We start from the raw sequence: 16,075 nt of genomic DNA, 5'->3' as shown, positions 1-16,075 counted from the left end.
CAGGGGAGCAGCTTGTTTAACAGGGCTATGAGAAAGGGCTGTGCAGCTAAAGGCTGCAGACAGAAGCTACACAAAGCTTGCAGGAAAGCACCAGCTCATGGATTGGGCTGCACCCATAGGTGGGTCTGGAAGAGGCATCCTAACTGCAGGTTCTGTGAGCTCTGCCCTGCAGCAACAGCAACAGCTTTCCCTCAGCCTGGACACAAGGTCCCTGAGAGCTTTCGGGGATGCACGGCTGCTTCTGACAGAAGGGAGACATAGCAGAAAAGGCCCATGCTGGTTATTATTTGCAACTCCCTGTGCATCTGTGCTACTTTCTGCATGGTCCCACCTCACCAGCATACCCTGGCAGCTGCTGCTGCACCCTACATGGATAGAAGGCAGAGCATCCTCCTCTGCTGCTGGAGCAGCACAAGCTCCAGTAGCTTCCCACTCTGCACTCACCTGGGGTGTGAAGTTGACACTGGCTCCACGGTTCAGCAGTAACTGGGCCACACTGAGATTCTCATAGTGGGCTGCAATGTGCAAAGGGGTGAATCCAGTCTAGGGAAAGAAGGAGGGATCAGCCCAGCCAGACACATGCTCCCTGATGAAACTACAGATAAATACAGCATACCAAGCTGCTGTTCTCCCTGGGGATGTGGGGAAGCTCCCAGAGACAGCATAGGAAAACCACACACCTTGGAGAGGACATCAGCATTGGGGTCATTCTGCAGCAGCACGGCTGCTGTGCGAGTGTCATCATTGCGGGCTGCAATGTGCAGGGCAGGCAGACGGACCTTACCCTTTGTCCCATAGTTGATAAGGTGAGCAACCACATTCTCATGTCCTTGCTGGAGAGCCACAGCTAGTGGAGTGAAGCCATCCTGCCAAGGAGAGGGAGAGAATCAAGGAACCATGGCAGGACCCAGCACACCCCTCAGTAGCCCCCACCGGTAGGGCCATAGGCTCCTCCCCAAGGATCTCACCTCTGTGGCTACATTCTGGTTGGCTCCATTTTCCAGCAAGAACTTCACAACTTCCAGGTGGTTCTCCTGCGCTGCCATGTAGAGAGGTGTGAAGCCTTTCTGCAAATACAGGGCCATGCACATCAACACAACTCTTCCTTGTGTTTCTCGAGTTCTTTTAAGACCTACACCCCATCAACACCCACACTCCCAGGTCAGTGAACAGGGGCAGAAGAATCCATTGCGGGTGTGAGAAAGAAAATAAAACCTGGCAACAGTGGAACAATCACAGAGAGCTGGAGCCCAAGGCTCCACATATCCAGAAAAAAACAGGCAGTGCTTTGTAAGAGTCAACCCAGGAGACACTGCCTTCTGCACACTGCCAGTATTGTCCCTAGCTTCAGGGATAATTCTCCTATCAGGCAAAATCTGAAGAGCTTTCAGCCCTACCAGGCCCAAGGAAGAGAGAGCGAAGGAAGCACAGTGTGTGTAACTGCAGGGGTTGCTGGACATCTCAAAGCTTTGCCAGGGAGGCATCAGCCATGAGTCCTCCCAGGATAAGTTCAGCATGCTTGTGTGTGCTGACAGGGACTCCCTCAGCAGAGACCATGCAGGTCTCCCCATGTGCCTCAAGACTCTCACCACATCATTTGTCTCTTTTCAGGAGCCTGGCAGAGCAGTCCTTGTTCCTGAACAGCACTAGAGGGAAACTGCAAAGGGCTGCTGAAGTGCCCATGCTGGGCATTGTTCCCACCATGAGGACACCACCAATCACACGTGATGGGTGCCTTTCCCAGTTCAGACCAGGTCATCCTACCTGGGACTGTGCATTGACGTTGGCCCCATAGTTCACCAGCTCCCGGACCACGTCCTGTTGTCCAGCCAAGGCAGCAATGTGCAGGGCTGTGTTTCCCTTCTGAAAGACACCACAGGACAGCGCTCAGGGGCTGAAGCAACCCAGGATGCCAGGGTAAGATGGGCCTGACATGTGCTAACAGGCATGCAACCAGAGCAGCTGGCCAGGAAAACCTTTAGAAGGCCATGCAGCTCTCACTCCATGTTCCATCCCTGCTGTAGACCAACCAGCCACCCTTCCCATTTGCTGGCCAGGGAAGAGAGTGATTTCATCTCTCCCATGAAGTTACTGGCAGCAGAAGCTGTATGCACTGCCAGGTGCTGTGCATCTCCAGCACTGAGAGATGAGGAGGGGAGGGAGGATGGGGGAGCTGAGCTGGCAAAACTGCAGTGTGCACCCTGGTAGCCAAGGCATCCCAGCAGATCTAAGGGATAATGAGCACGCTGGAAAATGCACACACAGGCTCTTCCGACTTGTGCCTTTGGGTGGTGTGGCAGAATGCCAGACTCTGCTCTGTGTCCAGAACCCTGCGAGAGCACCGGGGAGGTGGCAACTGAGGCCTCCTCCTCCTGTTCTTGCAGCCCTTCAGCCGGTGCTGGAGGCTGCTCATTTGTCCGCCCTGCTTGCTTGTGCTGTTGTCTTGCTTGTCATCAAGTGAGAACCACACCTGCTGTGGTGATGCATGAGAGAACAAGATGTTATTTATGGAGCCCCAGAGCTCTCCGGGCTTGTGACAATTGTATCAAGGCCATCTCAGAGCTGGAACATGCAGGGGCTGCCCTGGGGCAGCATGGGCAAACCTGAGCCAGCAGCCCGCGCCAGGAGGAGATGTTAGTAAGACAGCACTAGCACGTGTTGTGGTTTATGTTACTCCCCTCTGAAGCCCACCATGGCCCCCACAGGGGAGAGGCACCTCCCACCCACATAGAGATGCCAAGCCTGTGCTAAAACCAGAGCCTGGTCCCAGGTCCCAGCCCAGCAGCGTCGTCACTGTCTCTCTGGGGGCTGACAGCAGACAGCATGATCACTGCTCAGCTACTGCTGGTGTGTCTGGCAGCAATGGCAGGGTGCAGAGCTGTGACCAGTGTGGCCAGACTTCCTTGTCCTTACCTTGGTCGTTGTCTCCAAAACTATCTCCTTGTGCAGCAGCTCCACCACCATTTTCACATGGCCCTCCTTGGAGGCCAGGTGCAAGGCGTTCAGCCCATTCTGGAGGAAGCAAAGGTGGGAAAGGGGAATTAGTCATCATCTGGGAATGGAGCTCTTTGGGGAGCACCCTACTCTGAGCTCCTGTGCAGACATGACTGCGGGCACTTGGCCCATGCTGGATAAAGTCCAGGCTGGTGGGGGCAGGAGCAATTGCTTTGTCCTTGAGCTCTGCATTGATATCCAGCACACAAGCCATGGTGCCACAAACAGCTACATGCTGCCAGGAAAACTTCACACAACCGACTGCTGACTTGCTGACTAATGCTGGAGGTTTCTCCATGAGCAAAACATGCAGCCCATGTAGGCAATTTCCTACGGATGGGTGGTACCACAGCCCAGTGTTTATGTGCTTGAGGCACAGGGGCTGCTTCAGTTCTCCCTGCTCGTGGCACATCCCTCATGTCAACTCCTGTCTTTGCTCACGTGACTTTCCATGGGGTGCCCCTCCTCACAGTCAGGTTTTTCACACCTAAAGCACAGAGCTGAGCCTTGTGCGCAGCCCAGAGCAAGGATGCACCACAACTGCTGTGTAAGTGCACATACAAACCTTAAACTGTAACATTTACACAGATAGACGTGCAGTGAGAAGCCCTGCTTGGGACAATGATTTTATCAAGCAGCAGCCAAATTTAATTCACAGTAGTCTGTGAGCTTCCAGGTCAAAAGCTGTCTTCTCCCTGGCTTTCAGACTGCCCACCAACACCCCATCCTGCAGCCTGTGGTGGGCTTTGCTCTCCCAGAGTTCAGCTGCAGCAAAGAGTGAAGAGAAGGTGTTGGCTGTGTCACTGTCAAGCTCTACCAGTTCCAGGAAGCTCCCAGAGAGCTAAAGTGACTTCACAGGAATCTCTCCGTGTGTGCCCCAATTTAGCTTGCCTTTTCCTACATGTGGAACCTGAAGAGCAGAGGACTGGCCAGTGCCCCTTTAGCATCCCTGGCTTGTCAGAAGGAGGGGTGTCAGGCCAGACAGCATCCTCAAGGCTGCTAAGACAGCTTCTGCTCCCTTATTTCTGACACCCTCCTTCACTTCCCAGATGTGAACAAAAGGGCTGGGATATTTGCTGGAAAAGAGGTTAAATAAGTGCAGGCATTTTCAGATGCCACTTTTTCTCCTTGACCCTCACTTGTCCCAGGTGGATGTGCTAGGTTTACTCACTCCTACAGAGTGTTGTTGCATGGCAGAGGGACACCTGCTCCTGCCCAAGTACTTCACCTCCCAACCATGTGTTTCACCTCCTGACTGGAAGGTCACTTCACAGAAATGCTTCATCCCCACCTAAATATTGGCAGGGGAGCAGAAAATGCCCAAGGAGGCTCAGTTCTAGCCCTCAATACTCCAGTTAAACTCAGAACTGCTTCAAGAGTGTTGTCAGACTGGAAAAAGGTTTTCCACTCTTTCTCACTCAAAGCGCCAGTTGCCCAGGATCACAGCTGAAGAGTCACAGATTCTTTTGCTCAAATCTGATTACAGCACAAAGAGCAAAAATCTAAAAACCCACAGGCTTCCTCAGCACGCCAACTCCAGAGTTCTGTCAAGCCTCAAGCACAAAAGGTCTGCTTCCAAGGGGAATGAAGTGGGAGTGCTGTAACAGCCACAGAACAGTGCCACTGGAAGGAAATGCTCCCCAGCCATGTCTGGCTACACTGACTCCATCTTCTCTGCCAAACCCAGTTTCTTAGATGAAGACATACATATATAACCCCGTACAGATAATTATTGACACCCTTACCTCCATGAGCTCACAAGCTGGATAAGTGGCCACAGACATGCAAGCTTTTTCTCAGTTACGCTCAAGTAACCAACAACTGGAGAGCAAGACCACAGATGCTCAGCTGCTCCCCTCAGCCCACAAGCCCTTTTACACAAAGGATTCATAAATAACCTTTTGAATGCTGTAAACCTGTGACAAATCATTAACCTGTGACAAATAGTTGTGCAGTAAGCACAAAAGATTGTTTCCATTGGTGGCCCATTGCTATTTCTGCTCCAGGAACAATACAGGCTGTTTTGCACACTTCCTTTGGCTTGACAGTTCATCTGACCCAAAACTGCCACATGATGTGTGTAATTTGAAAGGTGCTGTATTTTCCTCACCAAATGCTGCAAATAATTCCCAGAAATCCCAGTCACTGGCTATCAATGTGACAAATGCAGCCCTACAGAATAACACAGAGACTTTGAACTCAGCCTGTCCCAAAGTAGGGCCCTGCTCTGGACTGCCCATCAGGACTGGCCACCTCAATAAAGACCATCTGCTGAGCACCCATGTGCCATCACGGTGCTGTTCCCAGCTGGTGAGAGTCCTGGCAGCAAGGTGCACTCATCCTCAGTCCTTCCAGTTCCTTGTGGATGAGATGGGACCATGCCAGAATTTGAAACAGGAAAGGTGGATGATGAAGACACCGATGCAGCAATGAAGGAGATGAAATCGGCGGGATGAAGATCAGATGGCATGTCAAGGTCTCTGAACTTGAGTAAGAATACAGGGCCTGTGGGATAGGTCTGACCACATATATCCCTCTTTATTCTATACAGGACATGTGAGGTTGGACCTTTCCCACAGGTCTGATATTCCTCAGAAGGAAACCCCAAAGTGCCATCTAACCTCAGGGAGATGGCAGGAACCAGTGCAAAGACATCACTGAGAGAAAAGCCTCATACTGCTGTAGCCATTGTCTTCCCATAAAAGTGTTAAATGCCCTCACCAGCACCAGAAATCTGGCTGGAAACAGGACTTGAAGCTGGTCAGTGGAGACAGCTGACGACAGACTATCTCTTTTGCTGAGGAAGAAGTTCAAAGCCTTCATCTTTAGCTTGTGTATGGGTCACCCTGTTGTAATTCTTTACAGAGCCCTCTCCAGAATCCCATACTCCACTGGACTAGAGCATTACAGGACCAGTGGACATAGAAATCCTCCCTCTACTTTTAGGCTTGCTGTCAGAAATGAGTGAACATCCATGGTGCACTCTGCCCTGTGGGAACCTGTCCCCAGTAACTGCACAGGCTGCCGCAGTGCACAAATCAGTAGGTCTGAACTTCACTTGGTTTGGGGACTTGATACTGAAACAGATGAGCGTGCCTTTGTGCTACCTGCTGAGTCAGCCTCCCCAGCAACACCACTGCTCCAGAAAGCAGCGACAGCACAGCCTGTCTGCTTCCCGTGCTCAGCCTAAGCCCCCTCAATCTGTCCGTACCGCACCTGCCCCAATTCAGGCGCAGCCACTTGCATTTGGCAGCTACACAGACACAAAATGTTCTGATGATGATGTGCAAACAATTCCTCAGTGCCTGCAGTTCTTTCTTGTACAAACCTGTTTCTGTTCAGGACGAGGAGGGCTCCTCTTGCCCAAACCACCACAACTGGCATTTTACAAACATTCACTGCTTGTGATAAACCGCAACTTCTAGGAATCCAAAAACCTCAGCACTGCAGCACTGCAGACAAGGGGAATAATCCCCAAGAGCCACTCCTGTGATGTTCCAGCCACTGTGCTACTCTTCACAGCTATCTGCTCTGCCCTCTGAGAAGCAGCTGAGCGCCTTCCAATTGTCCCATTTGCTTGTCACACTAAGGGAGCCCTCTCTGTTAGCCCACTCTGGTAGAACCTGTTAATGTCCTTTGCTATGCTCCAGCCAGTACATCCAGGCTCCCTAGATCTTTATAGCTATTGCTGCCCTCCTGGTCTCAAAGGCAACTGCTCCAGGTCTGCCCTCTGGTCAGCCACATTTTCACATGAACTAGAGATAGTACCAGAAGCCCCGTGTGTTTCACCTACCTGGTTACAGGTGTTAATATCTACCCCATTCCTGAGGTGATCCAAGGCTTTGTCCAGATTCCCAGATCTTGCAGCTCTCAAGAAACTGGTTGCAGCATCGGCCTTGGGGACAAAAAGAAAAAGCATGAAACTCAGAGCCCCCTTGTTCTCCCCCACCACCAGCACTGGGTCAGCTCCTCGCTCAGCTGCAGAGAACATAACAACACAGACCAAGCAGAAAAGGCAGAGGCCAGGCAAGTCACAGTGGGAACTGCTGGAACAGACTGAGGTGCCTCAAATCAGACAGGAAGAAGAAGGGCTGGGACCTGGACTTAGAATGAAGAGCATCCAGACAATGGGGCAGAAGGTGTGCAGCTCATCCCATCACACTATGGGGACAGTAGGGAGGGAGCTCCTGCCACCGTGACAGCCCCCCTTCACCCAGGAAACCCCTCCGTGTCTGGGCTGAAGGACTACACTGATGGAGCTGTAGTGAGCCCACCCTTACTCTGCCCCAGAAGCCACTGGATAGCCACAGCGGTGAGCTCAGGTACCAGCACCAGGGACAACGGCCCCAGCTGAGCACCTCACAGCTGTGAAAGTCACAACTCTCTTTTTTGACAATGCATCCCTGAACTGTTACACCACAGCCAGCCCAGGCAAGGCACAGCAATACTTTGAGCAACACTACTTAGCAGTGTGAGGCAGCAAATGGAGACAATGGCATGGCTCACTAGAAGCTGAAGAACAGGGTGGAAATGCAGTGATGTGGGTCTGTGAGTCTGGGAACTTGGACTGGTAACTAGCACCTGGTACTTGCCTGCTCAGGCCAGCCCAAAGGACTCTCTGCAGCCAAGAGTCACAAGACATCCATGGCAGGGGTGCGGGACACACTCCTCTGTCTTCAGCTCCAAGAGAAAATCACAACCTCTCTTGTACCACTCACATCAGGACTGACCAAGGGACCTCCTGTGCTAGGAGAGCCTCTGTTCCGCCACCCCAAGCCATCCTGTAATGCCCACAGCCTGACTGCAGAGGAGCATCCAGGATTAGGAAGCTCCTGGACATGAGCTGCAAGCAACGAAGCCACAGACAAAAGCACTGGAGGCATATTAGGAAGGATGATGCACCACACAGGTTCAGGGCTCCTCTCTTCCCTTCTCTTTGCTGTCTCAGACATTTGAATTGGGACTTTGAAGCAGCACAACTCGGATGCCTTCTGGTCTCCTCCATCTGCCTCCCCCAGCTCATCCTTTCTGCCTGACACTCCTACCACAGAGAAAGGCAGCCATGCCCTGGGCCTATTAGGACTCTGTTCTCTGCTGTAGAGGCCCACAGACAGGGTGTCCTGGCCCTGCTGGGCCAGGCACAGAGCTCAGGCCAGGCTACCACCACAGTGGCAGGGTGCCATGGCCCCTCTGGGGCAGCCCACGGACCAGAAGGACAGGTGGTGGAGGGCAGCACCACCGTGCCCCGCCACGGTGCGCAGCCTCTGCGTGCAGGGGGAACACGTGCTGATCGCATGACCTCCTGCGCCAGCTGGCTCTGCTTGCTTCCACCTCAGAGGAGAGCCCCATCTATCAGGGAAGAGCCCCCAGATTCACAGTGGAGCTGTGGCTTTGGGAGGCTGTGAACACAAAGGAGACAGAACACGGTGCCTCAGTGCTCTGCTCACCCAGAAGGATCAACTGCAAGAGGCAGAAGACAACACCAGCATTGTGCTTAGAAGTGCACATTCACGCTCTGAGCTCTGCGTGCTGTCTGGGGTCCAGTGAGGAAACACTGACAGCTTCAAGCAACAGGCTGAATGCAAAGAGCTTTTCCAACTCCAGACACTGATAGTAGCCTCTGCTTCTCGGGTCAGGATCGACGACAAGGCAGCAAACCCTTGGAAAATCAAAGCATAGCTCAGCCAGGCTCTGTCACCCATGGGACACACGTGGAGCTCTGAAGATTAAATGGTAAAACTCTACGAGGCCCTGCAGCAAAGGGGCTCCCAAAGTCCCAGCACACCCAGCAGCAGAGACTACAGGCAGAAAGCAAGCAAAAAAGCAAAGCAGAGGTCTCTGTGGGCATGAAGGAGAAGTGTGTTGTATACTCACAGCCACGTCTGGACCGGACCTGCCCTTTCGTGCTGCCATAGTCCGGCACTTCAGCTGAAACCTGAGCCTGGTGTCCCCTCTCTCCCTCCTTGGTTGTCTACTCCCCAGCTTTGAGAGAGCCAGTAAGTTACATTGCATTCTATCTAAAAATACAGGCTCCGTCCTCTCTCCAATGCAGACCCTGCAGGGATCGCCAACTGCTAATGGAATTTGTTCATTTTCTCTCCATTATTGTGTCAGACAGGATATTTAATACCAAGCCACCTCCGGAAAGCAAATGACTGCTGCCAAGCGCAGGGAGGGGGTCAGAGCTGCAGGTACCACCTCGGGAACAGCAGAGGAAAAGCAGCACCAGAGATATGCCCAGGAACCCGGCAACTCACAGGTAACTCCTGCCACGGAGGAGAGGGGTTGGGGTTCCCTCCTGACCCTCTGGATGCTGGGGCCCAGGCCTTGGAAAACATGCCAAGGCTGGAGTGTGTCAGAGGTGCTGCCCTTTTGTTCCCCATGCTCAGCATGTACCTTCCAGAGATGATGCACAGAGAGATGCAGGGCATCAGACACCAGCAATCAGACCACACATTCCACCAGAGAAGATGGAATAGCTTGGTTCAAATGGTAAAAGCAAATCCACAGTCATATTGTACTTCTGATGTCAGGCTGCACGATGGAACTGCCTGCCTATTGCTCAGGGCGATTCACTCCCAGGAAATGGAAGCACGGGCTGGATCACTGCCATCTCCCGAATTTCAGCAAAAGGGAGCACTGACAGCAAGAAATGCAGAGACCCCGTGAACACAAGCAGGTGTGCACATCGAGAAGATACACACACATCCCAGTCAGCACCATCCCAACTCACCCAGAGTGAGTGCATTGCACACATTGCACAGTTAACACCACCCACTAACAAGCACAAAGCGCAGCACAGCCGTGCCCCATGCGCACACAGTCACTCGCTGTGTGCCCCAGAACACACAGCAACTGCTTCCAGATGCAGAAACTGCCTCTGCTGATTTTCCTTTATTTGGAGTTTGCAGAGTTTCTTTCCATTCTCCTTTGCCTTTCTAGCAATTTTACAGGAAGGAGATATTCTGGGGGAGAAAATAAGCTGCCTCGCTTGCTGTTGTATACCTCTTGCACTCTTATGTGGCTGCTAAATCCTATATGCAGGTGTCATGCTCTACAGACTTGTGGACATCCCAAGCTGTGAAGAGTCAGAAGGCTGCTGTCAGCAATTCTGCAAGAGAGAAGCCTCAGATCTGGACTTTGTGAAGTGCTCCAAGACCTTCTAAAGTCAAAAACATAGCACAGCACATCATACTGTGCTTCTACTCTCCTTCCCTTTCTTTTCCTTCAGGAAAAAATCTCCCTTTGTCTTCTGACAATCTAAATTTTTCCCTTTCCCTCTGCCCTGGTTTCAGAGTAAATTTTTTCTCATGACACCCTCTCCTGGCCCTGAGGAGAGGCTTCTTCTGTTCTTTTTCCCAGGTGTCCTCCTGCTCTCACAGCATTCATGCCACTAGCCTGGAACCACATGAGCCCATTGCATTGTAGCCATGGCCAGGGCAATAAGCAAAGGGGAAGTCAAACCAGAGACCCAGGCTGGATTTCAAGGGCTGCAGTCAAAGGTTCATAAGTCTGCTGTGTCTCTGGCCGTGGTCAGTGTCCTGCTCTAATCTCTTCTGGCAGTGCCTGCTCTCACTCACACCCAGGGAGGAGCTCCCACCAGCTCCTGCTGCTCATCACTGATAACAAAAGGGAGGGTCTCAGCATTGCCTGCTCCTGCTAAAGGTGGCGTCGCTTGGCAGGAGCCCACTCTGTATGAGCTGCTAAATGCTGTAAGTAGATGATTCCCAAGTGCAAATGAGTTCAGGGACTTGTGCTGATCTCACAATGTTTTCTGGGACACAAAGACAGTCAAGAAGCAATTCACCACACTATTCCAGCCTGGCACACATGCATCCTGCTGCATTACCCTCTTTACCCTGTCTGCCCACTTGTCTCTTCAGCCACGTTGACACAGACTCATGGAGCAGCGGACAGAGGAGGTCCAGCAAGGAAACACCTGGAGGCTGGGCAGCACACAGTCACCCCAACAACCAAGGAACCCCAGGATTGGCAGTGAGATGTAAGCCTGAATCCTGGCACCAAGCCATGTATTGCTATGGGCATCCTGTCTAGATGCTGTGGAAAGGTCCAACTCACATCTCAGAGGTCATCCAGTTACTTCCAGCTATTAGTGCCAGTGTCCTGGAACCTAAAGTCAGTGCTGCCAGCCGAGGATGTGTGATAAACCCTTGCCAAGGGCAACAGCCCTTGCCATTTGCATGGACATTTCCTTGCTCATGTGGACTTGTGTCCAACAGTGGACATGGTCCTCACCTTTGAGGCATTATTTCCTGCAGAAACATCAAAACCTCTCATCAGTGCAGTGGTTTACTTTTAAGAAACTGCCCATCCTAGGAATTTCTCTGGAGCCCATGCTCATTTGGACCTCTCTGCCTTGCAGATATAAAGTGCACAGGTCTGCAGGTGACAACCTCAGTTCTTTCTTGTCAGATGAGAAGAATTTGTTAGTCCTCAAAACACACTAAAAGAGCTGCTAAGATTAAGAGCAGTTAAAGATAACACATGGGGTCCCCAGAGGATAATCAGGGAAGATCAAGAGATTCAACTCAAAGTGCTCAGAAACAGAAGCCACACTGTCTGTCTTACAGGAACTTTGTCTCCTATCTGTATTAAGAGAAACTGGATGCTCTCAGTGGGCCCTGCAGCAGAAACAAAACCTACTGGCAGGTTTCTGCCTTCTGAGTAGAAGGCAGCATTAAGCAGAGTACAGCATCTCCAGAGAGGCCACGGTAGCAAGGCCTCAGGCAGTCAGCCAGCAGAACACGGAGAACAGGCAGATACTGCAAACCCAGCAGAAAGAGAAAAGCAAAAGCATTGGGAAAATTCATCTGATGAAAGGATAAATCCAAATGCTTAAATTCTATTCTTTCATCATCCTCACCCCTATCCACATGATTCAAGACAGATAAATTCATATGCCCAAGTTCTATTCTCCCATCATCCTCACCTCTGCCCGCATGATTTAGCACAGGTTTGAGGATCTTAATAGGACTGCTGAGAGTCAAGGCACAAGAAGTCATCTCTGGAAGGCATCTGCCAAGTCAGTTTGTTCTCATTTCATGCACCAGCCTGAGTAAACCCTTTGTCCATGCTCCTTTCTGCTTAGTGCAGATTTTACAACAGCCCCAAAGCACGTACCGCAGAGGTTGATAGCTGATACACCCAGCAGAGATCCCCAGAGCAGGATGCAAGGGGTAGCTCAACCATCTTGCAGCAGGTGAATCAGAGCATGCGGGAAGTGAAAGATCTGCTCACATTCCCGTGCAAAGGATAGAGCTGGAGAAGAACTTGGCACAACTGGCAAAGGAGAAATCCCAAAGCAGAAGAAGAAGGGAAGGAAGGTCCCTGGCAGATTTGTGGGAAGGGAAGCAACCTGTCATTTAGCCTTTTTACAGCACTGAAGAGAGGGCAAGCTTTCGGGTGCCAGCATCAGACTGGCCTCTCCAACATGCACAATCCTCTACCATTACATAATCATGAGTAATGAGCTTTTGGAAAGCCCATTTTTGTGCACTCTTAACAGGAAAGGTAGTTCTGGACTGTCACTGGTGGTACAGGTCAGGGTCAAGGTTAACTCAGTCCCTGCTGAGCATTTTTGGACACAGATGACATCTGCGTTGCCATTTGCCTCCTTCCTTCCCCGCTCATGGGTCCCCTTTGCTGGCTGCTCCAGCTGGAACAGGTTCAGAACCGTGAGGAGGGCAGATATCACAAACAGCTTAATCTGCACAGAGCAAGGCAGCAAGGAGCTGCCTCTACACAGCAGACTGATCTTTCTGATAAGGATTCCCTGGTGGGCTACAGCCCACAGCTCTGTGAAAGCCTGCAGTGCCTGCCTGCTGCCTAATGGATTTTCTAAGTAACATGTTCGAGATCTTGTTCTGTTATTTGCAAACTATCACTTTCCCTTTGAAGTACAGTGCTGGGTCCAGCAGCAGTGGAGAGTGGAAAGTGAAACAGGGGCTGGTCGAGAGACCTGAACAGGAAAAGGAGACCAGAACATCTTTCCTTTCACACAGAGCCAAAGCGAGGCAAGAATTAACACAGCTACTGCTCCTGCCAGCTGAGGCCACGCACACCCAGGGGAAAGCTGTCACTCTCCTTTGATGTTAGCAGGAGCCTCTGCTCTCTGCATATCCTGAAAAAGAAAAGCTATTTTTACCTCATCAAAAATATATAGACTGTGACTGAAGACAATACATGAGAGCTTTTTGCTCAGGCACTACACCTATTCTAACAACATAACATTTACAGCTGCTGAGAGAGATGCAGCAGCACAGCAATTGCTTTCTATCTCTTACTTTCCTAATGCACTACCTTTTTTGGACCATGACATGCTTTAGGCAGGTCTGTGCAATAAACACTGGGGAGCTGAGAGGGGTCTAGCAGGCTGCCAGTGCAAGGGGGGAATCAGAGACATGCTCTGAGCCTGCCTGATGTCAGCCTGGGACTATGATACAGCTTCTGGGCCAGCCTTAACCTGCCCTGGGCTCTGTCAGTGCCCTCATGCTCAGGTGAGGTGCTGGAGTCCAGATCATACCGTCAGGGTCTGCCCTGGTGCCCTGTGGAGAAGCTTCCTTTTCTTTCCTAGTGACGCTTATAAACTGCTCCTGATTTCTGCAGTCTGTTCTGACTCATTCCCTACCTCTGCTCCAGCAGGGCTAGTCCACACCTGCTTTGCCTGCCTGCATGAACAAAAGCGCTTAGAAGGGGGCTTTCTGCTGGGATCTGCATGCTGGGTGGTATCACAGTACAGTCCTTGTGCTGTGGCTACCATAGATTTATTGTCTTCAGACTTAAGCCAGGCTTGCCTGGCCAGCGCTTGGGGTGCAGTCTCTGGAAGCCATGCAGGGAGGAAAGCATTGACAGAAAAGCACCAGAAGCACAGGCCTGGTAATATATCTCTGACAGTAGATCCCCGGTGAGGAGACGCGAGCAAAGCCATTGCAGCACAGCCACGTGCTCCACAGCAGAGCTAGCGCAGCACTGTGCTGAAAGAGAAACATCATCCTGTGCACCTGTCCCATGGCTCCAGAGAAGAGAGGTGATAACACAGGAATCAACATTTACTATTATAATACTGCAAAAAAACCAATACCTGGGGCACCTCCCTTCTCCCAGCAAAGCAGTGATGAGAAGGACAAAGAAAATACAGCACCAAGGGACCTGGTTTCAATGCCAGGCACTGTCACTGGCTCCACGGATGACCTTAGGCAAGTTACCAATGGCCTAAGAAGGGCATCAAACCCTTCCTGCCAGTCTGAGGTCCATTTAGCAGCAACTGTTCAGAGAGAAGAGGCATTTTCTTTGGACTGAAGTTCATATTACCAGCCAGAATATACCTAAACTCCCTTGTGCAAACCAGCTAACCTGATTCCTCTCCTCTTTTGCTGCCCAACAAACCCCTGACCATGCCCAAGTACTCACCCTCAGGTAAGGCATGCATGTCATCGCTGCAGAAGGTCAGCTCACCCTGCACAGCCAGGTTCTGCAGCTCTGATCAACCCACTTATGCTGAATGCCGCAGCCAAACCAAGCATGAGCAGGCTGGGAGACGTTTATCAGCAGCAGGACTGCACCCTATCACCACTCACACACCTGACTGCAAGCCAGCACAACAAGAAAGCTCCTGTCTGGAGTCTGGAGATTACGGGTTGTCCCACGTCAGAAGCTTGGGGAGAGTTGCCAGACTGGGCACAGTGTTTAGTCAATGTCATGCCTGAGCCACACTTCATAAACACATCTGTGAACTGTTAATGGGGAGGAGCCCATGTGCATGAACCCTGCTCTTCAAATAACACAAGGGAAGATGAAACTTCAGCAATATAAAGCAAAATGAAACAGCTCTATGGCCAGAACCACACTGTCTCTTGGTCTGTGCCACACAAAGCAGGCTGGGCTGGAGACAGTGAGCAGAAGACTTCAGGTTGTTCACAGGTCCCTGCAGACCTTGGCTGGGCACAGTCCCAAATGGAGGACACCGAGATGGAACTGAAGTGGCAAATGAGGTCTAGCAACAGCAGCTCCAGACTCTTTGTAGGGCCTAGAGCCAACTACAATACAATGAACGCGCCCCTTCCCCCCTTCTACCTGCACAGCAGACTCCTGCTCCAGCATCCCTTCAGGAGATCCTTGCTTGCAGCAAGAAGGCAAGGGGTCCACAGTGGTTGGTGCATGCCCTCTCTGAAAGACACGCAAGGGAGTCACACCAATTGTCCAAAGGAATAGACCTCCTGGAGACCGCTCCCGTCCCACCCTTTCCTTGTGCTCCAGCTTAGGGTGACCCTGCAGAGCAATGCTCGCCTGGCTGGCAGGAGTCATCCCTCTTGCTAGTGCTTTGCCTATCCCATCTTTGTCCAGATGCTAAACTGGGGCCAGCCTGGCAAAGGACTTGGGGTGCTGCAGGGGAGCCACACAGCTTGGTTTCTATTTCCAGCTACCATTCACCTGGCCCTTTTTGCCAGTTACAGGGTCAAGAAGGCCAAGGTGCTTCCAGCCAGGTGCTGGGGCCAAACCAGTGAATGCACAGCCATGAAGTGATCACACCTGGAAAGGCCTGGGCAATATACAGATAAATAACAGCTTGTGATATTTGCAGCTTCAGAGAGAAAGAAACTACTGCTCTGCCAGCTGTATCTGTCTAGGGGATTCCTATAAAACAGCCCAGCACACCACCAGAAAAGCTTATATGAGCTGAGAGACAGGAAAAGTAGATGAATAGAACATGTTAGGATGGCAAAATGCTTTGCATTACATAGAAATAGAGATTTTTATGCTGACCAAAGACCAAGTTTAGCATTAGAGCAAAGCAGAGTCCTTACCTCAGTCTTGGGGAAACACCTTCCCTTTGTCCAGAGTCATTCAGCACTTCCTTGGAAGTCTAGATTCCCTCTGATATTTGAAATAGAACAGACTCCACCTTCAGTTCAGGTAGAGCTCAAATTTTTGTTGCCAAAAGGATGGGTACTGCAACTGCTGGCTGGCTGGCACACTATATTTGTTCTAAAAAAAGTGTTGCTGCTCTGAACCTACGGAGTCAGTGTGTATCAGTGCCTCAGATCCTGGTTCCACTCCCCCC

General features: G+C 51.3%; 1 protein-coding gene across 4 annotated transcripts in view; it reads right to left on the bottom strand.

Annotated features, from left to right (window-relative positions):
* Window positions 1-14,534, bottom strand: part of ANK1 (ankyrin 1) — a 36,465-nt gene extending 21,931 nt beyond the window's left edge. For 3 of the 4 annotated variants that reach the window (XM_082298252.1, XM_082298255.1, XM_082298254.1), the window contains exons 1-7: window positions 8,869-8,917; window positions 6,788-6,889; window positions 2,914-3,012; window positions 1,765-1,863; window positions 969-1,067; window positions 681-866; window positions 445-543 (exon numbers count right to left, since the gene is read on the bottom strand). In XM_082298252.1, the coding sequence (XP_082154378.1) occupies window positions 445-543; window positions 681-866; window positions 969-1,067; window positions 1,765-1,863; window positions 2,914-3,012; window positions 6,788-6,889; window positions 8,869-8,907 (723 nt within the window). In that variant the 5' untranslated portion in view covers window positions 8,908-8,917. Of the gene's footprint in view, window positions 1-444; window positions 544-680; window positions 867-968; window positions 1,068-1,764; window positions 1,864-2,913; window positions 3,013-6,787; window positions 6,890-8,868; window positions 8,918-14,424 lie in introns of those variants that run through there. The other variant, XM_082298253.1, reaches the window with a different exon arrangement.
* Between the last annotated feature and the right edge of the window lie 1,541 nt (window positions 14,535-16,075).

The sequence above is a fragment of the Coloeus monedula genome (genome assembly GCF_965178545.1).
Source record: "Coloeus monedula genome assembly, chromosome: 28".
In the NCBI taxonomy this organism is placed as follows: Eukaryota; Metazoa; Chordata; class Aves; order Passeriformes; family Corvidae; genus Coloeus; species Coloeus monedula.
The sequence above is the reverse complement of the archived record's forward strand: the minus strand, read 5'-3'. Positions and strand labels throughout refer to the sequence as shown.